The following is a 26,015-nucleotide window of genomic DNA, read 5'->3' on the forward strand; positions in this document are numbered from 1 at the left end:
TTGGCATTTAATCGACACAGAGAGGAGGGAAAGGGGCGGGGATCAGCTCTTTCCCATTGCATTGTCTTAGAATTTCCTGGGACTTTGCTACAAACAGGAACAATTCTGTGCCTGTAGTAGGCACTGATGCAATGTTTTTAATTTTAAAAGACTGAAAAGGACATTCATGCCCTTCCACCTCGTTTTATGTTGGGTTTAACAGAAGAACCAATGTCTGGTCCAAACACCCAATCAGAGAATGTGCAGGCTGACGATGAGGTTGAATGTTTTAACCAGCTGCCTCCAGGACAATTTGAGTCCTTCTGGATGTTTTCCTTTGCTTCAAAATCTGAACGCGGAAGTGTAGTTGCAGGAAGTTGAGTTCCAATTCCTCTCGAGTTTAATTTTAGGCACTTGGCCCAGACAGGACCAAGCTTTTGGCTGCATGATAGTGGAGAGGAAAATAAAGGCCGGTTGTTTCTTCATCAAGGCAGCATTCCTGAGGTTTCAAATGGGCATACATTGAAGAAATTGTACCCAATATCTACACATGGGAGGGTAGAGCAGTAGTATTATGCCATTTCATTCATGTACTAAGATTTCATTGTATCAAAATTTCCTATACTTGATAACTAATCTGCTATTAATACAGCATGATTACATAAGAATATGGAACTTAGGACCAGGAATAGGTCATTTGGCCCTTCGAGCCTGCTCCACCATTCAGTAACATCATGGCTGATTGATTGTGATTTCATCTCCACTTTCCTGCCTGCCCCTTGTCTAATCTAATCTAGATGATTTCGATGATCCAGCCTCCACTACCTTCTAAGGAAGTGAATTCCACACTCTAGTGACCCCCTTGAGAGAAAAGACTTCTCTTCATCACTTATTCAAAGGAAAGCCCTCTTATTTCTAAACCACGTCCCCTAGTTTTAGTTTCCTTCCCCAGTATTCACCCTATGCAGTCCCCTCAAGAGCTTATTTGTTTCAATAGGATCATCTCTCATTCTTCTAAACACCAAGGGCATAAGTCCAACCTGTTCAACCTGTCTTCATAAGATAAGCCCTTCCTCCCAGGAATGAGTTGAGTGAACATTCTCAGAACTGCCTCTGAAGTAATTCTTCCTTCAAATAAAGCAGCCAAAACTGTACACAGCACTCCAGATGTAGTCCCAGCAGTACAGTTGCAGTAAAATTTATGCATTTTTATATTCCATTCCTCTTGCAATAAATACCAACATTCCATTAGATTCTACTTGGTCATACTTTCTAGACTTTCAAGAAGACTGTATGAGCGTAGGCATACCCATGAATTAAAACACTGGGTGGAATCTTGTTGAGGTGTTGGGTTGGAGAGCAATTGGAATCAATAGAATGAATATCAAGCCAGTTCCATAATGGGTGAGTAAATTACTTGGAGATATGGTGAAGAGAAGTTTATAATCTCGATGTCTCTCAGGTCAGCACAGAAGCTGAATGGCAAGAACTTGCATTTATATAATGGGCAGGTACTCACTGCATCACCGCCCATTATTGGGACATCTTTGGGACATTTTTTTTTACGTTAAAGTATTGGCCGGCGGGATCTTCTGGTCTCTCCGTTGTTAACAGTGTCTCCCATTGAATGCAACCCTTACTGCTGGGAAAACCACGGCAGGGGTGTACTGTTAGCAGGACCGGATGGTCCTGCCGGCATGAGCAGTCGGAAGGTTCCAGCCAATACCTTTAGTGTAAAAAAAAAAGTACCAAAGATATACAACCAGACAAAAAGAACAAGCCATGCATTTAGAGATGCTTAGGATCATAAGTGACTAAAGAAATAGGTGACTAAAGGCTTGGCAGAAGAGGTAGGCTTTAAGGAAGGTTTGAAAGAAGAGTGAAGCAGAAAGGCCCAAGGTTTATGAAATGAATTCCCAAACACTGGGCCTGGGCAGCTGAAAGCACAGCAACCAATAGTGGGTCAAAGGGACTTCGGGGTGCACAAGAGGTTGGAGGTACATAAAGTTATCAGAGATTTTTAATGTTCAGCTTTTCCAGGTAAAAGCCACCTACAGAGAAAGAACTTAGGGGCAGGATTTTACAGCAGCATGCATTCCGAAACAGTAAAATCCTGCCCGAGGTCAATGGACCTTTCCATGGTCTGCCCCTCACCCGCTCCGATTCCCGTGGCGGGCAGCTCAGGAAAATTCTTCCCTAAAAGTAAGTAAAATAGTAAATTAGCCAAAAGTAAGTTCGTGAAAGGGATGTTAATTTTTTTTTTGGAGTAAACTTGAGATAACTGAAGAGTAAGTTTCTTTGAACTTTACTCACTCTGCTCACTTTATGTCTGAGAAAGAAAGCATCTCATCTCAGCAGGAGTTCCTCTGCCTGTCTGTGGCAGGTATACATGAGAACATCTGAAAAGCGTAATATTCAGTTCCGGTCACAAAGGGATCCTCATGTTAAAACAGTTTGTCCTGGTTTCTCCTCTGCACCTGAAAATGTTCTCTAAAGAGAAAAGGGGAAAAATAACTTTCAATTACACATTTTATGCAGAATAATTTTTTTGTCTACATAGTTTGAGCACTTGGAAAAAAGCAATGCTGTTACATCAAAACTGTTCCTTGATAGATGATCATAATTCTATAATTCTGGGCTTAATTGGGCTTAATAAATATACACTTCATAGGTGTTGCACTCATGAAATTAGCCCAGTATTTCAATTGCTGAAGCAGTGTCTTCATCCAGTCATGAACATGAAGTTTAATGCTTGTTTTGTGAATTGGACAGGTTTCTCTGCTGTTACAATTGGGATTAGCGTTATGACGCACAGTGTATTAAACCATTGTGGAACAAAGCACAAATTTTCAACAATTGCTTAGAAATATTTGGTTATTTTCTTTGCAAATATACAATAATTTAGAAAATGGTGGAAAGGCCAATACAGTTTTAATAAAATTAGTTTTAAAAGAATGCTAACCAATGATGTGTGCAAAAAGACTGTTGACTTTAACATTGGCTTGGCTGATAAATCCTAGAATCATTTTTAATGATCGGGTTAGAAAATAAAACAAGGAGGTACCACATACTAATACTGATGAAATCATTCCAAATTGTACTTGTTTTACTCCCTAGGTTTTGCACCTATTAGTGGGATGTGTAGCAAATATCGCAGTTGTACTATTAATGAAGACACGGGATTAGGACTGGCATTTACGATCGCTCATGAGTCTGGACACAAGTAAGATGATCTGCAGATTATTCAATATGTCATATCTTTGAATGTTTAGTAACAAGTTAGTACTGATATACAAGATATCAGGAACTACCTGTAGTTTATAAAATACATTTATTTCCAAAAGCAACAACTTTAAATTGCCTGGTTACTCTTTTGCAAAAAAAAGTGAGACAAAAGTCTGACATTCCTCTTTTAATGGAAACTGTGGGAATAAGTGATAGTCAATAATGGAAAAATCCTGGGATTCCCTTGCTCTTAGTCAAAAGAGGAACTTCACCCATGGAAGATTATTAATTTTGATTCTTCAGCCTATTTTCCCAGAAAACCCATGCAGGAGATATTGACAGTTATGCAACTTCCTGCAGCTATAAGACAGTATCCTGGTGTTGAATTTATGTATGACGTTCATCCATGTGGGATGGCACAGTGGTCTCAATGCCAGGGATCCGAGTTTGATTCCAATCTTGGGTGACTGTGTGGCGTTTTCACATTCTCCCCATGTCTGCGTGGGTTGCCTCTGGGTGCTCCGGTTTCCTCCCACATAGATTTGTTAAAGGCAAATTATGTTGGATTGAACAGTTTGATGTGATGGCTCATTGAGAGCAGTGCTGTTGATGTGATGTCAGTGTATTTCAAGAAAGTATCAGATGAAGTGCTACTTAATGGGGTTTTCAGCAAAGTTGAAACCCATGGGTTAAAAGAGAGAGTAACAGTATGGATACAAAGTTGGCTAAGTAATTGAAAACAGAGAGTAGTGTTGTTGTTTTGGACTGGAGGAAAGTATGCAATGGCATCCCCTGGAAGTCAGTACTGGGAATGCTACTTTTCTTGATGTATATTCGTGACTTGCATATCTAGGACACAATTTTAAAATTTGCAGATGGCACAAAATGTGGAAGTATTGAGGATGGTGATAGATTTCAAGAGAACACAGACAAACTGATGGAATGGGTGGACATGTTGCAGGTGAAATTCAACACAGAAATTATATATTTTGGTCAAAAAATTGAAAAATGGGGGATGAATAGGCCACTTGCCCCTTCAAGCCTGCTTTGTCATTCATTATAATCATGGCTGATCATCCAACTAACTAACCTCTTCCCACTTTTCCCCCATATCCTTTTATCCATTTAGGCCCAAGAGCTATATCTAACTCCTTCCTGAAAACAGACAATGTTTTCACTTCAACTACTTTCTGTGGTAGAGAATTCAGCAAGCTCAGCATTCTCTAGGTGACTAAATTTCTCCTCATCTCAGACCTAAATGGTTTATCCTGTATCCTCCGACTGTGACCCCCGGTTCTGCACTGCCCTACTATCAGGACCATCCCTCTTGCATCCACCCTGTCTAGTCTTGTTAGAATTTTATAAGTTTTTAATGAGATCCCCTTTCATTCTTCTGAACTCCAGCAAATATAATCCAAACCAACTCAATCTCTCCTCATACATCAGTCTCACTGTCCCAGGAATCAGTCTGGTGAACCTTCACTGCACTCCCTCCAAAGCAAAACAATCTTTCCTTCGGCAGGGAGGCCAAAACTGCAGACACTATTCCAATTAAAGTGTGTTGCTGATTTGCCTCTTGGGAGTTCCCAGCCACCTGACAAAGGGACAGCCTGTCCCAAAAGCTTGCAGCTTTTGCTACAAATATACCTGTTTGGACCTTAAGCTGTTGTTGTGTTATTTCTTTCTGTTTTACCCCAGTCCAACACCGGCATCTCCACATCATGACTACTGCAATGTTCCAGTGAAGCTCAACGCAAACTGGAGGAACAGCACCTCATATTCCAGCTAGGCACTTTACAGCCTTGGAGTCTCAACTTCAAATTCAACAAATTCAGATGACTAGCTCCACCCTACCTTGACTCCTTTGTTTTCATTTGATTTAAATTTTACTGTTCTCTATCTTTTATTTCTTTATTATCTTTCTTCATTTTTCTCGCCCCCCCCACTTTTTCCCTTACTTGATTCCCCCTTTCCCTACCTTTTTCTCCCCCTTTACTGTCCCTTCCTCTGCTTTTTTTCTAATTTTATCTCCCCCCCCCCCCCCCCCCCCCCACCCCCCAACACACATCTTCATCTGTCACAGCAGATTTTACCCTCTGATTTTAGCTTCTCTGCCGTTTGGTCATTCACACCTTTATTTTCACTATAGACTGCCATTGGCAGCCTTTTCCCTTGATTTCTGTGGCTATGACTCATTTTTCATTCCCTCCCCCTGCAGTATAAATATCCCCCACCTTCTATGCCTTTTTGCTTTGACAAAGGGTCATCCAGACTCAAAACATCAGCTCTTTTCTCTCCTGCCAGACCTTTCGGATTTTCCAGCATTTTCTCTTTTGGTTGGAGACTAAAACTGTAGTTGCTGGCTTAGCAGATGTCTGCTTGCAATAGGTAACTCTGTAAATAAATGTAAAAATGTGAGTTAGGATTGGCCCCGGTTTTGTCCTTGACTGATTGACTTTCTGTAATGAAACACAAGGCCGCACATCTCCTCTCTATCTCAGCACGACCATTTTTGTTTTCAACCTGACACAATTCTCCGGCCTTCCCATTCTCACCCCATCCTCACCAGCCTCCCTCTCCGTGCCACCTGCTTCCTCTGCCTCCTCCCATGAATGCGTACCTGACTCGAGCACGCTCACCAGCAGTGCGTGATACCACAGCCACTTGCATTTATGTAGCATCTCATGACACAGTGAAACGTCCCAAGGCACTTTATAGGAAGGTAATCAAATAATATTTGACACTGAGCTCAAAATCTGAATGAATTAAGACAAGTGACCAATGGCTTGGTTAAAGACCAAACCAATGAAGCATCTTAGAGGTAGAGCTTTGAGGAGAGATCCAGCCTTTTTTGTATGTAGAAACTTGTGTGACTTATATGCTTCTCCAAATGCAAGAGGAGTGAGTCAATCAGGAGGATGATTGTATTTGCAATATTTTTAGCTGCATCATCTCCTAAAGGCCATTTTTAAAAAAAGGTCTCAGTTTGGTATTGATGGCTCTGTTGTTTTGGTGTTTCTTTCCCTTTTTTCCCTTTTACTGATTTGGATCTGACATCTCCCATCTTACAAAGCTGGCAGTGACCCCAAAGTAAAGATGTGGATTTGTCAAGGTCAGTGTTTAAGGGGAAAAGAAACCACTGCCTACCTAGTCTTGACAGATCTGCCAAGTTGATGTTGGGGTTACCGGGACCAGCGCTAGAGATATTCAGCACGAGCTGGAGGTGCCAACATGGGTGCAGCGACTAAGTTTAAAGCGGCTCTCCATTCTGTACTTGCTGATCAATTCTTTGGCATTGATGAGACAGACTGGCTGTGAAGCAGAGAGCTTCACGAGATGTGATCACTACCGATGCTGAGCCAGCTGAGGGATGTTTGCTAACGATGGATAAGAAACTTGTAAAATTCTAACAGGGTGGATTCAGAACCAATGTTCCCAATGGTGGAGGAGTTCAAAACTGGGGGTCATAGTTTGAGGATAAGGGGTAAATCTTTTATGACAGGTGAAGAGAAATTCCTTCATCCGGAGGGTGGTGAACGTATGGAATTCACTACTTAGGAATGTAGATGAGACCATAAGACATAGGAGCAGGCCATCTAGCCCTTCAAGCCTGCCCCGCCATTCAACAAGATCATGGCTGATCTGAAGTGGATCAGTTCCACTTTCATGCTTTCTCCCCATAACCCTTAATTCCCTTGTGTATCAGAAACCTATCTACCCGTGACTTAAATATATTCAGCGAGGTAGCCTCCACCATTTCAACGGGCAGAGAATTCCAGAGACTCACCACCCTTTGAGTGAAGAAGTTCCTCCTCAACTCCGATCTAAACTGCCCCCCCCCTTATTTTGAGGCTGTGCCCTCTAGTTCTACTATCCTTTCTAAGCGAGAAAAATCTCTCTATCTCTACCCTATCTAGCCCCTTCATTATCTTATATGTCTGAATAAGATTCCCCCTCAGCCTTCTAAACTCCAACGAGTACAGACCCAGTCTATTCAATCTCTCCTCATAGGCTAACCCCCTCATCTCTGGTATCAGCCTAGTGAACCTCCTCTGCACTCCCTCCAAGGCCAATATATCCTTCCACAAATGCGGCGACCAAAACTGCACACAGTACTCCAGTTGCGGCCTCACCAGTACCCTGTACAGTTGCAGCAAGACCTCCCTGCTTTTATATTCTATCCCCCTCGCTATAAAGGCCAACATTCCATTCGCCTTCTTGATCACCTGCTGCACCTGCAGACTGGGTTTTTGTGATTCGTGCACACGGACCCCCAGGTCCCTCTGCACCATAGCATGCTGCAGCTTTTCGCCTTTTAAATAATAATCCCTCCTACTATTATTTAGCATGGGAAGGGTTTAAAAAGACAAGCACTGAAAAAGGTTCCTATGGCAAATGACAAATCAATGACTAAGGCAGCAGAACCTGGTTAAAACTTGAACTGTTCAGATTTGTGGCCCAAACATAATTATCAACTCCAGAATGACATGAACTCTAACTAAAATGAAAAAATGTTTCATTCATGCACATTCAGAAGGTTCAGGCAGATTAAGAGAAAACAGTGACGTTTGTTTCACATGTCAAAGGCACCTCAGACACCAGCTCAGAATGTGCTTATATTTGCAGAAAGCTATGCAGGTAATAATCTGCCTTCATGTTTTTGCTACTAAAATGGTCTTCATCTATCTAAATTATACTGCATCTGCCCTATGTTTGCCCACTCACTCAACTGGTCCAAATCACACTGAAGCAGCTCTGCATCCTCCTCGTTGCTTACCTTCGCAAAGAGCTTTGTGTCATCTGCAAATCTGGAGATATTACCATTAGGTCCTCATCTAAATCATTAATGGATAGAGTGAATAGCGAGGGTCCCAGCATCGATCCCTGTGATACCCCACTAGTCACTGTCTAACACTTGGAAAAAGATCATTTATTCCTCATTTTTGTTTCCTGTCTGTCAACTAGTTTTCTATCTATCTCAGTACAGCACCCCTAATTCCATGTGCTTAAGTTTTACACGCCTACCTCTTATGTAGGACCTTGTCAAAAACCTTCTAAAAATCCAAATAAATCACATCCACTGGCTCACCATCATCAACTCTACTCGTTACATCGTCGAAGAATTCCAGTAGATTTGTCAAACATGATTTCTCTTTCATAAATCCATGTTGACTTTGTCCAATTCTACCACACTTTACCAAGAATTCTGCAATTAAACATTTTATAATGGACTCCAGCATTTTCTCCATTACTGACGTCAGGCTGACGGGTCTATAATTCCCTGTTTTCTTTCTACCTCCCTTTTTAAATAGCGGGGTTACATTAGCTACCCTCCAATCTGTAGAAACTGTTCCAAAGTCTATAGAACCTTGGAAGATGACCACCAATGCATTCTCTTTCCCTTTTTCCTCTCCTGAAGTTCAGATTCTTGTTGGGTTTTGGTGCCCAAGATATAGCCATTCACTTTGCAAAGAATCACTGCTAAGCCTAATCCTCGCCTGTCTTTGCATTTCCACATACCCACTTTGCAGCAAGATTGACCACATGGAGCAAAACTCCTGATTAAGGTTTTTTCCCTTTCCCTTGTTAGACGCACTGAGGACAACATATCAGTGAAAGAATTTTGGACTTACTGGTCTTTATGGCTCAGTATTGCACCATGGTGTTCATTTACTGTGTTGTCTATTTTGTTAGCAACTAATTCTTCAAATGTATTCATTTATCTGCCATAGAGTAATTATGAAATCCTAAGCCTGGATTTTCCTTGGAGCATGACCTGCTTTGTAGGAGGTGCAGCAAACAACCTGTTTCTATGTTTCTGCTGCATCTCTGTAAGAATGGCTCCGAGAAGCAGGCAGGTCATTACTTCTGGACAGAATAACAATTTTTGTAACATTAATAGGAACTTTGCAACTACTCATCACTTATGCTAGAGCATAGTGCCCCCATTCAGGTCCCCATGTCCTTGACCAGCTATGAGTCAACCATGGTAGTTATAACATGCATAGAGTCCACTCATCATTAAGGACTGTTGGGAAACTTAAAAGGATGCAGTCTCTTGCAAATGAATTCTTGTACATAGAGTAAAATTTCACATTCTTTGCCAAGATTGCTTGAAAAGAAAACTCCTCTTAGGAAAGATTTTTAAAAATCTGGACAGCAAAAAAGAAGCAAACTTATTAATTTGCCAAAATAGATTGTGACATTAAAGTGAATAGAATTGCATAACATGTCAACATTCATTTAGAAGACAGGTTAAGTGTTCTGGTTGAAAATATGTTTTTAAAGAAAACAGCTTTTAACTTATTTCTATTCAGAGGTTTCCCTTTTCAGCTCTATAATATATAATGATTTTTTTTTTCTTGTGAGATCCAAGAAAAGGCAAGAGAATAAATGCCTCCAAAAAAGTATGTTAATTTTGGGAAGTAGCAAAATGGGGTCACTTTGTTGAAATGCATTATGCACCAAAACCCTAGCCTAAGTTATAACTCATCATCTGAAACTGAAAATCTGCTTCATCTTTGGTAAATGTAAGTATTTTTAATGTATCTAATTGTGCAGAGTCAGCATTGTTCACTGTTTCTTCAAATTTGTACCATATGTTTTATAGGGCATTGAGCATAGAAATCAATTTTAATTTGTATTTTGTCTGAAATAAACTATTCATAATTTGATATGATTTAATTATAGTTATGTGGCTCCATTATTTTCAATTCATTACAGTTATAACTGGGTGTTTATACTGTTTTGTTTTGGAGCTAAATTTGTGTTTGTATTTTAATTTGAAGGAAAATAAAATCTGATATTTTACAAAGTACACAACTTAAAATGCCTTTAGAAATTGAACATTTATATCCTCTTGTCTAAAATTGAGTAAAACTTAACCTTCGACTGAGCATTTTTATTTCTTAATTAATATATTTTCTTCTTTGCAGAAAATGTTTCCTCTGGTGTTTAAAGAGTTATCCCATCTTCTTTGTATTCTTATCTGTTACATATACTATGGGTATCTGAATGTCAAAGGTTTTAGAAAAATAAATGTTCTCAATGTGAACTAAACTTTCCAATTTCCCTCTAGTTTTGGTATGATTCATGATGGAGAAGGGAATGTGTGCAAGAAGTCAGAGGGCAATATCATGTCACCAACACTTGCAGGTCATAATGGGGTCTTCTCATGGTCAGCCTGCAGTCGACAATATCTGTATAAGTTTCTGAGGTACACATTTGGCTTATTGCATGTCTTGATACATTTAAACAATATGTCTAGACCCTTGTATTTGACAAAGAATTAGCCTGAGTTAATTCAGTCCATGTGTAGAATTGCAGTAATTCATAGATGGTGGTAATTGTCTCATCTTGAACTGTCGCAGGAAACCTTGAGACTCCTGCCTACTTAGGACCCTATCTGATAGCCAAAGTCAGAACATTGCCCATTATGTATGAAGTAGTTGAAGACATGTTGACATAAATAGCTAACATTTAAAATGTAAACCTTAGCTGCAAGTCAGCTTTAGTTTTGGAGTAAAACTCACTTATGTGAAGAAGTAAGTGCTCTGTGTTACAAAGTAGTAGTAATTACACTGCAGGCTTGATATACACTTACCAATCCAAGCACCCACTATCTCTGGAGGTTGCCACATGTTGAACAGGATTTGCTTATGGCCTGTTTATGCATTATTCAAAACAAGAACCCTCTCTCCACCTTGTGCTCTGTGTCTGTACATGCTGAATAAGACGGTCTCACCAATTATGTGTGAAAAAGCATTTATGTGGGACTTGATACTAGTATGAATACTAGTCAGTGATTCAAAAGCAATTTTTCTGAAATGTTTTAAAATTGTATCTTTAGAATGTAGAATAAAAACAGAAAATGTCGAAATATTTAGCCAGTCTGCATCTGTGAAGAGAGAAAGCAAATTAGCACTTCAGATTAATAACCTATTTTTAGATCTGGAAGAAATTGGAGATGTACCGTTTTTTAAACACGTAGAGGCCAGAAGTGGGGTGGGGACAGGTGGGGAGAAGAAAAATAAGATAGCATCTTTCACCACCTCAGGAATTAGTGAACACTTTATGACCAATAAAGTACATTTAAAGTGCAGTCGCTGTGTTAAGGTAGGAAACACCGCATCAAATCTGCACATAGCAAACTGTCACAAACAGCATTGTGAAAACTTGTTTATTTTTTAATGATGTTGGTAGAAGAATAATCATAGGCCAAGACTCTGGAGATAACACCCCTCCCTTAAAAATAGTGTAATGGGATCTTTTATGCCCACCTGAAAGAACAGACATCAGTTTAATATCTTATCTGAAATATGTCACCTCCACCAGTACAGCACTCCCTCATTATTCCCCTGGAGTTTGTGTTCTTTGGAATGTGAACCAAAACATTCTGATTCCAAGATGAGAATCTCAACCACTAAGATACTGATGTTTGCATAGAGTAGTTGAATCCAATTGAGGATTTTCTTCCCAAACCCTCATCTACCATGTAGGTGTGCGATATTCTGCCAAAGGCCTTCTCCTGGTCTAGGCTGGTGAGGTAGGTGACCACATCCCTGCCCGGACATAGGCAATCGTGTCCCTGAGTAGCACTCGGCTATCAGAGATTTTTCTGCCGGATACAGTGCATGTATGGTCAGGGTGGATCCCCGACTCCAAAGCAGACCTGACCCGATTGGCGATCACCTTGGACAGAATTTTATAGTCCACATTCAACGCTGAAATGAGTTGCCAATTTCCACCCACCCCCTCCTCTTGTAGATAAGAGTAATGATGGCCCTGTTGGAACCACTGAGCCAGCCAAATCAGTTTGACCAGTGGCGTTCAAGGGCAGGATGTCCTGTCCCTGAAGGGAAGAAGTCCCCCTCGTTATAGCAGCCCCCACTTCCTTATCACTGGGGGCAGCCTGTTTTAAAGTTGGTTTGCTGATGACTGACTTTTCTACCAGAGGGATGAGCAATACTCACCTCTCTGTTTCTCTCTACAGATACTGCCTGATCTACTGAGTATATCCAACATTTTCGGTATTCATTTCAGTTTTCCAGCACTATTTTGATTTTGGCATTAAAATATAGCTTTCTTTTACAACGTTCCTAACTGTTTTTATACTGGGTTCTAAGTGCCAGCGTGGAATTATGCCACATTCATCTCAAACAGGACATTAAGCTCTTTCATAATCTATCATTATGCATCTTAATTAAGTGATCACTATGTTTCCTTTTCCAGCAATTTAATTTGATATATAAATACATCTAATTAAATGAAAATCTATAACCAAAACACTCAAAAATCTGTGTTATTAATGCACTTCAATTATTATAAGCCTACCACTAACAAAACTGACCTTTACTATTTGAAGTGGGTCTCCTGACTAATGAGTTTCCAAATAGTGTCAAGAATGTCCACTTAACTTCAACCCAATACGCATAGGTATGTTATTCCCATGTTTAGTGATGAAAAGGTAGCAAAGATGAAAAGAATCTTGGGTCCAAAACAAAACTCCACCTTGTGTCAAACAGGTTATTTGAATGGACATGTTCACATGTTTATCAGATGGATTATCTTTATATGAGGGGTGCAACTATTTCAGCAGATTTGTGATATGCTGAACAATGTATTTAATCTTCATTAGTTTACAATTTCAAATTGTAAGGCATTCTAAGTGAAGAGCACGTTTTCTTGAATAATTTATTAAGTTGCGTTACAAAATTTGTTCTAATCCTATGTGCCGATTATAAAATATTTGGCACAATTTGATTTTGATTAATAGCAATATCTAATTGTCTCAGAATGAAACCCACATGTGGATCTCTCTCTCTCTCCCAGACTCTCACTCACATTCTCACATATACTCTCTCTCTCGCACTTGCACTCATTTCTGGTGCTTACATTGAGGTGTAGCGTAGTTGTACAATGAAGATGTCTTAAGATAGATTTTCCAGGCCCACCTTACAGTTGTGCCTAGCTGCAATATTTTATCACATTTGTTGTATAGAACAAAATTTGCAGATGAAATGGATGCCTTTCAAACAGAGGCAAAATATCCAAGTTGATTGCTTGCTAACGTGATACTTAGCTTAATTTTTGGAATGGAGAGAATTAAAGTACAGCTGAGTTAAGTCTCAGCCCGTTTAAGAAATAATAATATCGTAAGATTGCTGTTATTGTGAATTTTCTAATGAGTTAAATTATTGTGCTCAATTTAGTATTTTGGGAATAGAGAAATTAAAACTGTAACGATGGGTTCTTTAAACATTATTTCTGTGCTTCACTAAGCAAGATAATCTTATGTTTAGTGTCATGCAGTTTACCCTTCCAAAAATAAGATTTCCCTGGTAAAATGTTAGAGTTTTAGTGTTTTGGAAATATTGCATTTAACCTTTTTAAACCACTTGTACGCAGCACTTCCCAGGCAACTTGTCTTGTTGATGAACCAAAGCCCGCAAAGGAGTACAGATACCCAGACAAGCTGCCAGGAGAACTCTATGATGCCGACACACAATGCAAGTGGCAATTTGGGGAGAAGGCCAAACTCTGCAGGCTAGATTTTAAAAAGGCAAGAAAGCACTCTTGAATTATAATTGTATTGTTGGCATTGAGCTGAATTAGGCTTTGCTTTCTTTTCTGTTAGTCACCCGCTGGATGCTCAAGGTTTAGTATGTAATCCAGAATGAATCAGTGAGGATTATTAGAAAAAAAAAATCAAACAAGCCTGAAATTATTGTTACCGCTTGTTTAAAATTAAACATTGTTCATACAGTAAATTTTCACTATTTTCCTGAACTGGTGGCTTCTGAATTCAGAGAAACTTAATGCATGTTGAAATCTGTAGCATTAAGTTTCCTTGGGAATATGTATCTGAATTGTATGTTACATCTAATTTACACTCTCTGCTTGTTAAAATTTCTGCCATCACATTTCACTGTGACATTTTTACTAACTGACCCAAAATAAAACAGCAACATAAATAAGAATTGAAGAGATTGAACACACACACACACACACACACACACACACACACACACACACACACACACACACACACACACACACACACACACGTGAAATTTAATGAAAAAACTCTCGGGGGAATGCCACTAAGGACTTATGAAAATAGCCAGCAGGAAAGCAAAAACCCGTAAGCAATCCTAAATGAGATCAAAAATCTATCAGTTTCAAAATAACAGTGAAATAACTAAATCCTTCAAGATACTTCTTGACAAAAAGAACTGCAGCTTCACAGCACTATCTTCTGAATTTGTTAAAAAGATGAATAAAGTTGCCTTTTCTTGGCAAGTACAGGATCAGATAAAGAATGTTAAACAAATCCAGCTCCTACTCTGCTCACCAGCAGCCAGGGATGCTTGGAAAATGTGTCTGAGAGTTTAGGATTGGCCTGAATGCATGTGCAGGTTGGGATCCAGGCTGTCCCAGTATGAAGTTTGTCAACACTGAAGTTGATTTATATCCAACAAATGGGTGGAATGCATGCCAATTTCAATCCCCTGGAATCTCTCCATTTCAGAGTTATAGGATACATACGGGCAATCCCTTTTAGCCTACAGGGAACCTGCACTTACGTTCACTAAGCATTGGGTAAATTGGTGCATAGGTCAGTTAGAAGCTAGCAACATTTTAGGTTTGATGTTCTGCCTCATTCAGTTCTGGCCATTCTGTTAGGTTCTAAAATGATACCAATTTCCGAATTGGTGCTTGCAAAAGAAGTGTGTGTGATGGTGCATCTTCACTTGCAAATTCTTCCTTCTTCTCCACTTCTTACGTTGGTCCCTAGATTTCTTCAGGATCTGGAAAGAGAGAATAGAGAAAATGGTTAGTACCTAGAGGCAATTGTATTTTATTGCAAAGCGGGAGTTTCTCAATGGAACACCAGTTAATTGACAGAGGTGGATAATTAACTGATAATTGATTGCAGAGCCAACATCCTATGGCATGAATCCGCTTACCTTATTCTGTACAAAACTATCTGCTCTCTCTGCCCAGGATATCCATAAAAGCCTTTTTAGCAGCAGACAGTATAGGAAAATAGAGGAGAACCTCCTCTGGTGCAGGTGTTCTGTCTGGAATTGTATTGCCAAAGAAATGGTGATTGTGTTGGTGTGTGTTGTAAATTGAAGAGACCTGAAGATTTGTATGTGATTCTATGAAAGCTTGATGTTATGAAGAAGTATCAATTATGTGCAAGAAAAGGTATTGCTTAAGAAAACACTGGCAGAGTATAGAAACAGCAGTAGGAGCAGGGCCTCCAAAGGATTGGATGAGACGAATGTGAAGTGGGTGGTGCCAATCTTTTCACTGATGCTGCTAGAGGAGACTGATAAAGGACAGCAATAATAAATAGGTCTGGTAGTCTGTGTATATGATGTGGAGATGTCGGCATTGGACTGGGGTAAGCACAGTGAGAAGTCTCACAACACCAGGTTAAAGTTCAACAGGTTTATTTGGCAGCACTAGCTTTTGGAGCCTCAAGCTCCTCCTTCAGGTGAGTGAGGACTGTGTTCAACGCCCTGTTTATATGCTCTGTTTGTGAACACAAGTCCTCACTCAGCTGAAGAAGGAGCTCGAGGCTCCGAAAGCTGGTGTTGCCAAATAAACCTGTTGGACTTTAATGTAGTCTGTGCATAGCCATTCACCCATTTCTATACTCCATATGGGTCAGAAGGTCTAAACCTCTGGTATATACACTCTCCGCTACCTCTGACAATTTCTCCATCACTGTGTGACATCTGGAAACAAGATATATTTCCTTTCCAATTCTCTACTACAGCTTCCAGGGCATTATTAGAAAATCGGAGTGTTTCCTCAGTCAACACTTTCTGCCTTGCCGTACACAATCAGCTTTCAGTTGTGTTCCACAATAAACAGTTCACCTCCCATTAAGAGGTGCCAGAAACTGGGAGCCAATGTCATACATACCTCTCAAAATCCCTCTGTCCTCATGGCTGCATGAAATGTCCACCCACCAGTCTGAGTTATGTTGACAGTTCATCCATTGAATAACAGAATGAAGCATGAGTGTGAAAGGGATTTGTGCCTCTGGATGATATCATTGGACAAGCAATGCTGTTGGCCCATCCACAGCTGGAAGTATCTGGCAACAGATTGTCCAATGGTTGGCTGAAATGAAGCCTATTCTGTTAAGTTGCCAGTCAGGTATCTGATCAACTAAATGCTTATTAATCAAAAGCACATCCATCAACCTCCCCACTGCTGCAAAAAGTTCATATCCCACATATTTGTCACTAATCCGTTACTCATTGCCTATCATTTCCTTGTGTAACCTGAGCTTTAATTAATGTAAAAGACGAGTCAGATATATTGATCAAAGAATATATAATAATCAAGGAAAATTAATTATGGTTTTCATGTAGTGTTTCATCTCACTGGCAAAATATAGTAGAATCCTGTATGAGAGAAAAGGTTATTCAGTTAGTATAAATCAATCATTTTATAATGCATGACACTTCATGTCACAGCTTCTCTTACTTATTCTGTACTTAAAATATTGAGTGGCCCGAACAGCTATTGATGGTGCTACGAGGTCAGGTTTTCTGACTTAATTACAGTAGGGCTCCAGTCACATCAGTTGACAGCTGTACTGTACCATTCCTAAATCCCCAAATCGACACAAAATCAACGTGATTTTTGAACTAGTAGAAATGGTCCATGTTCACGTCATGATCAAGTCCCTCTCTAAAACTCCTCCTTGGTCTTATGTGCTCCATTCGGGTGTGTAGGATGTTGGATATAGGAAATGCTCATTCAGGGATGCCAAGCAGGGCTAAGTATATGCAATATTACGGAAAGCCATGATGTGGAGATGCCGGCGTTGGACTGGGGTAAATGCACCTCTTAATGGGAGGTGAACTGTTTATTGTGGATCACAACTGAAAGCTGCTTGTGTACAGCGAGGCAAGAAGTGTTGACTGAGGAAACACTCTGATTTTCTAATAATGCCCTGGAAGCTTTAGTAGAGAATTGGAACAGTCAAACAGGATTGACTTTAACCTGGTGTTGAGAGACTTCTTACTGATATTACGGAAAGGACAGAGTAATGGCAAGGTAAATATATTTCAGCTATTTATTACTTAGTTTCCTTCCTTAAGTTTGTCTTGCTCATACTTGGGATGTCTTAAGCCTTTGTATCCATTTATTTGTTCTTTCAAAATTGACTCTATAATCTGAATGAGTTTTCTAATGGGTATCTCCCTTTATGGCATTTTTACAAATAGGCCAAATGACTGATAGCAGGCTTTTCAGAGTGTAGAAGGGGCACTCTATGATGATCTGCTGGTACCTGTATATTGCATTTGTAATAGATTTGTGTAGACTAAGATCGTATTCCAAATTAAGCTGCAACACCAAATCTGATAGCAACACTAAGATCTGTGAATGCTTCACTAACTGTCCTATGGGTTGCTTTCTCCAAAGTATCTCAATGAAAATATTGGCACTTGTGAAAGAAAGCATACCATGATGACTAACTGCCATTGTCTCGTAATTGGGTGCATTTGCCAAGGTAACACTAAACAGGCAATGACTGTAAAGAACTGTCTACAAAAAAAGCCTGGGTTCACTCACGGCCAGATGCTAAAATGCCAGGTGTTGCAAAGACTTCTGCAGTTACCATATAGTAATGGACTGGCATATGTAGGTGAGAAGAATTGTGCCATGGATGGGTGCAGATGTCCACCATTTCTGGGTCTCCTACTATATTATCAGCTAAACTTGTGTGTTTCCCGCTGGCGTTAGCAGCGCCTGTCAGGTGGACTTCACCTATCTTTAGCATTTAAAAATACGCATAGCTTAAAATACACTGGCCAGCCTGGCTTTGCAGACATCGAAATGCCATTTTTAAAGGGTACCCTAATCTCCACACTGAGAAACAGCCCCCCATCCCCCACAATGAACGTGGCAATGCTCACTAGCAAGGGGTGTACCCCCAATCCCTCAGCACAGGGGCATCCTGCCCCCCCCCGTCCCACCACCATTGAAAGAACAGATCACTGCCCTGCCCCCCCACACCCACCCCTGCATCCCCCACATTATACAGCCATGAAGGTGACCCAACCCCTCCCCTGCCCTCCAGCCACAGGTCTCAAACCCCCTCCCAGAGACACTCCAAGTTGGGGTCCCCTAAGGCCTTGCCCTTCTCAGTCACCCCTTTGGGTCCTGTCCCTTGGCGGTGACAGCCTGACCTGGTACTTTGGAGTCTGGTGGGGGGTGGGTTGATAACTGGTGGGCAGGGAGATACATCCAGTGCTCATGATCCGCTCTGCCACTACCAGGCTGCAGAGAAGGGCCCTTCAAAGGACCTGGAGGTTGAGTAGGCTCGAGCTGGTGGATGGGGTTGAACTCAGACTCTCTCCTGGGATTCTGGTCTCAAGGCTGCATTAGTACTTGTTGTCCTGGAGATGCGATTTCGGGATGCGATTTTAGATGCTTTTCTGGGATGAGATATTCATTATTGCTTCTGTCCTTTAAAACCTTCAAAGTGCCCCGGCCACTTTGACATTCATGCCCTGCGGGCACCTGGAAGCCCTCATAATCACTACAGCATTCCATCCCATGCTAGGGATTGGCCGTGTTTAATGTCACAAGCTCCAAATATGAATTGACCTCTTTTGAAGTGCTGTTATAGAAAGGATGTGTCAGTTTTACCAGGGAGAACCCCATGCTTTCTCTCATAAGGTCCAGCTGCAGGGATTGAGTTTCACTGGGGAGTCCCCTTTTTAGTTTACAAAAGTTAGCATTTGGTGTCTGGCCCCTTTGAAGTACTATGGTTGACAGGTTGGATCACTTACTCTGTAGCAAGGAACTTTGTTTTCTTTCTCTTTGTGGTTGAATGCATCTCAAATGCTTTGTAAGCATTGCAATTAGAAAAGAGGAACTGAAACCTCATGGCGACTGGGCAATTGATCCAATTTGTCAATCAATGTTTATAACATTGCAGTTCGGAACAAAAGCAGCATCAGATGCTACTTTTTCAATATTAAAAGGAAACTCCCCAATGAAACTTAGATGCAAATATTTTATTCTACCATCTGTGTATTTGCAGCAAAACAATAGGTAGGCAATTCTCCCAAAAATATCCTAAGTTTCAAATTTGCATAAAAACTGGAATCAATCCCATCGTTTTTTCTTTGAGCATAAGTTTAAAAAAGAATCTCCCAATTTGTGCACTGCTGAAACTACCAGCGTAAATACGTGCAAAAATCTACAGAAACAACGTAGCGGGATGGGAGAATCGCCCCCTAGATGTTTGATCTAAGCTATACAGTAGCAGAAAATCTAGACTGGTATCTTTATTATTGTCTTGAAGTTGATGTGGAAGTTTGCAGGAAGTGGGATGAGCTAAATTACTCTTACAAAGTGCCAGCATGGGCTTGACTAGCCAAATGGCCTCTTTCTACGCTGAAGCCATTCTATGAGTCTTGAGTACATGACTTTAGAGACTTTTGGATACATTTGAGCAGAAAAGTGGCTGACGGATATAGTGACAAGATGGGAAGCTTGAGTTGATCCAACAAAAATGGATGGCCTTAATTGGGCCAATTGGCTTCTCCCTGCTCCAACAGTACTAGCGTTCGTTGGCAATGCTGATACCAAAATGCATTTGTTACTCCTTAGATAGAAATTTAAAACAATAACTCATGATCAGTGATTGTTCTGACAGAAATTCTTGTAATCGAATTGATTTTCTATCCCTCAGGATATCTGTAAAGCACTGTGGTGTCATAGAGTTGGCCGAAGATGTGAAACAAAATTCATGCCAGCTGCTGAGGGAACTGTCTGTGGGCTCAACAGGGTAAGGTAACCCTTTCCTGTTCTCAATGATAAATAGCTTCTGAATTATACCTTTTAAAATGTAGGATAGGATTTGTTGGCCGTTCACTCCAGTGGGATTCTCCCATTCTGTCGCAGTGAACAGAGACTTGGCTGAGCGCTAAAATCTCTGTCCTCTCTGGCAGTGTCGGCAGGGCGTGAACAGCTGAAGAATTCCAGACCTATTATTCATTAATTTATTATGTAATTTACAAGAAAACTGTAAATTCAATCTTCTTTGAATTTTTGTAGGTATTCCAGTAATTAAAAATAATTTTGTATTTGGAAATCATGAAGAATTTTTATCAATATGACCACCCTTAATTGTAGCATTTAACCTGCATCTGTGGTCAAATTCAACATGAAGCAATACAACATGTAATGACACCGGGATATGTACTTTGTTTCACTCATGGGACATGGGCATCGCTGGCTGGCCAGCATTTATTGCCCATCCCTAGTTGCCTTTGAGAAGGTGGTGGTGAGCTGCGTTCTTGAAACGCTGCAGTCCTTGTGGTTTGACTCACAATGCCTTTAGAGAGGGAATTCCAGAATCTTGACCCATCAACTGCGAAGGAACGGCGATGTATTTCCAAGTCAGGATGGTGAGCGGCTTGGAGGGGAACTTGCAGGTCATGGTGTTCCTATGTATCTGCTGCCCTAGTCCTTCTAGATGGAGGTGATCGTGGGCTTGGAAAGTGCTGCGATGCATCTTGTAGATAGCACACACTGCTGCTACTAAGCGTCGATGGTGGAGGGACTGAATGTTTGTAGATTTGGTGCCAATCAAGCAGGCTGCTTTATCCTGGATGGTGTCAAGCTTCTTGAGTATTGATGGAGCTGCACCCATCCAAGCAACTGGGGAGTATTCCATCACACCCCTGACTTGTGCCTTGTAGATAGCGGATAAGCTCTGGAGAGTGGAGAGGTGAGTTACTCGCTGCAGTATTCCTAGCCTCTGACCTGCTCTTGCAGCCATTATGTTTATGTGGTGAGTCCAGTTCAGTTTCTGGTCAATGGTAACAACGAGGATGTTGACAGTGGGGGATTCAGTGATGGTTATATGATTTAATGTCAAGGGGCAATGGTTAGAGTGTTTTTTATTGGTGATTGTTACTGGCATTTATATGATGCGAACGTTACTTGCCAATTGCCAGCCCAAACCTAGATATTGTCCAGATCTTGTTGCATTTGAACATGGACTGCTTCAGTATCTGAGGAGCCGCGAGTGGTGCTGAACATTGTGCAATCATCGGCAAACGTCCCCACTTCTGACCTTATGACGGTGGGGAGATCATTAATGAAGCAGCTGAAGGTGGTTGGGCCGAGGACACTACCTTGAGGGACTCCTGCAGAGATGGCCTGGAGTTGAGGTGACTGACCCTCCACAACCACAACCGTCTTCCTTTGTACCAGGTATGACCCCAACCAGTGGAGTGTTTGCCCCCTGACACCCGTTGATTCCAGTTTTGTTCGGGCTTCGTGATGCCACACTTTCAAATGTGGCCTTGATGTCACTTTCTCACCTCATCTCTGCAATTCAGCTCTTTTGTCCATGTTTGAACCAAGGCTGTAATGAGGCCAGCAGCTGAGTGACCCTGGTGAAACCCAAACTAGGCGTCACTGAGCAGGTTATTGCTGAGCTGCTGCTTGATAGCACTGTCAATGACCCCTTCCATCACTTTACTGATGATCGAGAGTAGACTGATTGGGCAGTAATTAGCTGGGTTGGATTTGTCCTGCTTTTTGTGTACAGGACATACCTGGGCAATTTTCCACATTGTTGGGTAGATCCAGTGTTGTAACTTTGCTGGAAGAGCTTGGCTAGGGGAGTGGCAAGTTCTGGAACACGTCAGAGTGCTATCACGGTCTATTCCCTTTTCAGTATCCAGTGCCTCCAACCATTTCTTGATATCATGTAGAGTGAATTGCATTGGTCGAAGACTGGCATCTAAGATGCTGGGGACCACTGGAGGAGGCAGAGAGGGATCATTCACTTGGCATTTCTGGTTGAAGATTGCTGTGAATACTTCAGCCTTATTTTTTGCACTGATGTGCTGGGCTCTTCCATCATTGAGGATGGGGATATTTGAGAGTTGTTTTATTATCCACCATCATTCTCGACTGGATGTGGAAGGACCGCAGAGCTTAGATCTGATCCGTTGGTTATAGGATTGTGTAGCTCTGTCTGTCACTTGCTGTTTTGCTATTTGGCATGCAAGTAGTCTTGTTTGGTAGCTTCACCAGGTTGACACTTCATTTTTAGGTAGCCTGATGCTGGCATGCCCTCCTGCACTCTCCATTGAATCAGAGTTGATCCCCTGACTTGACGGTAATGGTTGAGTGGGGATATGCCTGGCCATGAGGTTGTAGATTGTGCTGGGGTACGACTCCGCTGCTTCTTCGCACTTCGTGGATGCCCAATCTTGAGTTGCTAGTTCGGTTTGATTGGTATCTTAATACTCATGCAGATTAATCAACGTTAATTTTAAACAAACTGTGCATTATTTATTGTCCAGAAAATTGTTCATCCCTTCAGTTTTGTGCAGTTGTATTAAAAGGCCATATGTTTTTAAGATGCTTCACAATTTCTAAAAACAATATTATTGTTTTAATGAATTTGAAGTGCTTGCAATTAACAGTATTTTTGAATTTGATTGGTGGGTTTTTTTATTGTACAAGTAAAATGATTATAGATTATATTTCATGGAATGTTTTCTCAGTGAGTTGAATATATGAAATGAATTTTATCTTAATGGCATTAAATTAGTGTTGATATGCTTAGGCATATTCAGAGCTTTCAATTGGATGAAAACAGTAGGACCTGCTGGGCATTGTAAGCTGGCTGGAATGTGTATTGGAGCCATAAAGAGATCAGGAAATGTTTTATGAACATGACACAGGAGCCAAATTTGAATAAAGATAAATTGTGTAATGGACAGTGAAGGGGATTGGAAAGTTTGGTCCGGAGAGCAGCTGGATTCTTTGATCTGCTGTGGAGTAGGGTTTTACACTTGGAGCAGTGTCTTGCAAAATTTAGTCCAGGGTGTCACAGTGTAATTGAGGAGACCAGGAGAAACCCTGCAGCATATTTATAGCAAAGGATGCTTTCACCTACAGCTTTTTAGTTTTCTCACCATTATAAGCCGCTACAGAACTGTTGATGGCAAAAGTCAAGTTGGGCTTTTATATACCAATGTATATTAGGCGACAAAACTCGCTGCTGTCTGTTTTGCGCCTATGCTGAAGTTAGTTTTTTACCCCTGCTATTCATGTGACTGCTTGAAAATGCAAAGTAACGTAAATTTTTGAAGTGTCTAACTAACTCCGAATAACTGAAATTACTGGGGATGCTGGAATCTGAAACAAAAACTAAAAATACTGAAAAATCTCAGCAGGCCTGAGAGCATCTGCAGAGAGAGAGAATAGAGCCAACGCTTTGGGCCTGGATAGTCCTTTGTCAGAGTCATGCCAGCTTGACAAAGGATCATCCAGACTCAAAACGTTAACTCTATTCTCTCTCCACCAATACTGTCAGACTTTCTGAGATTTTCCAGCATTTTCTCTTTTAATAACTGAGCAGTGCTACCTCACAGCACCAGGGACCCAGGTTCAATTCTAGTTTTGGGTGACTGTATGGATTTTGCACATTCTCTGTTTCTGAGTTCTCTTCGGGTGCTCCGCTTTCCTCCCACGCTCCAAAACTTTTCCAGATTAGGTGAATGGGACATGCTAAATTGCCCCTTAGTGTTCCAAGATGTGTCGGTTAGATGGATTAGCCATGAGAAATGTGTGGGTTACAGGGATAGGGCAAGGAAGAAGGCCTGGGTAAGATACTTTGTCAGAGAGTTGACGCAGTGGCAAATGGCCTCTTCTGCACTATAGGAATTCTATGATTCTATGAATGTGTTTGAATTCAACTTCTGTTTATGGCTGTTTATTAAAATCCATTTTAGACTTGCATTGTACAATTACAGTCTAAGGACAGACATAAAGAAACTTTAAAGTTTATTTTAACTTATTAGCAATGTACAGACACATGCTTCTATGGTAACTGGACACACGCAACCTACTCATTTTTAAAAAGATGGACCCCGACCCTGCTAATCCCAGTTTCCTGTGTTTTCACGAACTATTGGGATTATGTGGTAATTACATATTAATCTAGTGGTTGCTGGCATCAGCTCATGAATCAATGTCGGTGTGCTGTAATTGTTGCTCTGTAGATAATTTGGTTCTAGATTTTCATCTTTTGGTCAAAAGCTCCAAAGTTAGAAGAGGTTGAATCTGAGGCCAGGTACCTTTAGTGGATATCTCCATTGACTGGAACACAACTCAAAGATACTTAACTGAGGATTTTTTTAAAGATTAATCAACCTACAAATAAGTCATACTTATAAAAAAAAAGGTAATAATTTATTTTAATATATTTATCAAGATTCTCCTGAGAGAAGCTGTTTAAAAGTAGATGTCATGCTCAAAAATGGTAGGTTGCCAAAACATCAAAGTGGGTGTTGCTGTGCTTGTATTACTTATAAGAATTCTAGCTACGAGCAACACGATTATAATTTTTAAGTGACAGGTTAATTGTATGCAAAAGCTGCAATGATTTTTCTTGGCATGAAATGAAAGACAAATGAGCTAAATGGATGTATAATTAGTAAGCCATCTATGCCAGGTTTAAACTTTAAGCACTTTGTAGAGCCAAGTACTTGTTGGCTGGTTATCAAAATATGATGTACGTCTGTGGTCCCAGGGTTGCTTGGAGGTATTTTACTCCTACAAATACAGAAGTACTTATTTTATGGTTATGGTACTGCATGAACAGAAATTTCCTCCAGTCAAACACTGGGAAGACTGAAGCCATTGTCCAAACTCTGTTCCCTAGCTATTGACTCCATCCCTCTTTCTGCCGACTGTCTGGAACTAAACTAGACTGTTTGCGACCTTTTTGTCAGAGTTGGCCCTGAGATGAACTTCCAACCTAATGTTTCTGCCATCACTAAGACTGCCTATTTCCATTCCTGTAAGTTCAATGCTGCCTCAGCTTAATTGTGGCTGTAACCCTTTTTTTTTAACCTCAAGGCTTGCTTATTCCAATGTACTACCAAGTGGTCTCCCACGTTGTACCCTCCATATACCTGAGGTCAGTCAAAGCTTTGCTAACCATTTTCTATCTCCCACCAAGCCCCATTCACCTATCATAGAACCACAGAATCCCTACAGTGTAGAAAGAGGTCATTTAGGCCATCAAGTGTGCACCAACTCTCCAAAGAGTGCCTTACCCAGGCCCATCCCCCACAGCTAGATATACCAAAGCTAATCCACCTAACCTACACAGCTTTGGACTTTGCAAGGAAATTAGAGCACCCGGAAGAAACCCACATAGCCACAGGGAGAATGTGCAAACTCCACACTGCTGGTCACCCAAGGCCAGAATTGAACCTTGGTTCCCAGCACTGAGGCAGCATTGCTAATTACTGTGCCATCTATAACTACCCCCTGTTCTTCCCCCCCACCGTCCCCCCACAACTTACTTGCTGACCTTCATTGGCTTCTGGTCAAGCAATGTCTAGATTTTAAAGTTCTCATTCTTGTTTTTAAATGCCTTCATTGTCTCACCCTCCCTAGCCTCTTATCTTCTCTCGCCCTGTTTTGTACCCCTCTAAGATATCTGCACTCAAATTCTGGCCTCTTGAGCATCCTCGATTTTAATCATACCACCATTGGTGGCCATGCTGTCAGTTTGATTTTTCTGTATCAGCTCCATAATGTATTCTGACGTTCAGCTTTCGCTCCATTCTATGTAATCTTTTAATGGAAATGTTACACAATGTCAAATTTAGTCATCCACATGGAGTAAAGATTAAGAAGTCAGTCAAGATTCAGTGATATCCAATTGCTGCTAAACCTTCCAGTTAGGCTTGTGAAGTGTGTGGAATGCTGCCTAACATTAGGGTGTT

The 26,015-nt window shown here is 40.9% G+C and overlaps 1 protein-coding gene across 1 annotated transcript in view; it reads left to right on the top strand.

Annotated features, from left to right (window-relative positions):
* The window catches only part of adamts16 (ADAM metallopeptidase with thrombospondin type 1 motif, 16), a 226,589-nt gene that overhangs the window by 104,346 nt on the left and 96,228 nt on the right, over nt 1-26,015 (top strand). Inside the window, exons 8-11 of the mRNA XM_080216078.1 lie at nt 3,097-3,202; nt 10,283-10,420; nt 13,612-13,765; nt 19,940-20,035. Coding sequence (XP_080072204.1) covers nt 3,097-3,202; nt 10,283-10,420; nt 13,612-13,765; nt 19,940-20,035 — 494 coding nt within the window. The remainder of the gene's footprint in view (nt 1-3,096; nt 3,203-10,282; nt 10,421-13,611; nt 13,766-19,939; nt 20,036-26,015) is intronic.

This window comes from Carcharhinus amblyrhynchos, chromosome 2 (assembly GCF_965287045.1).
Source record: "Carcharhinus amblyrhynchos chromosome 2, sCarAmb.v2.hapA, whole genome shotgun sequence".
Taxonomy (NCBI): domain Eukaryota; kingdom Metazoa; phylum Chordata; class Chondrichthyes; order Carcharhiniformes; family Carcharhinidae; genus Carcharhinus; species Carcharhinus amblyrhynchos.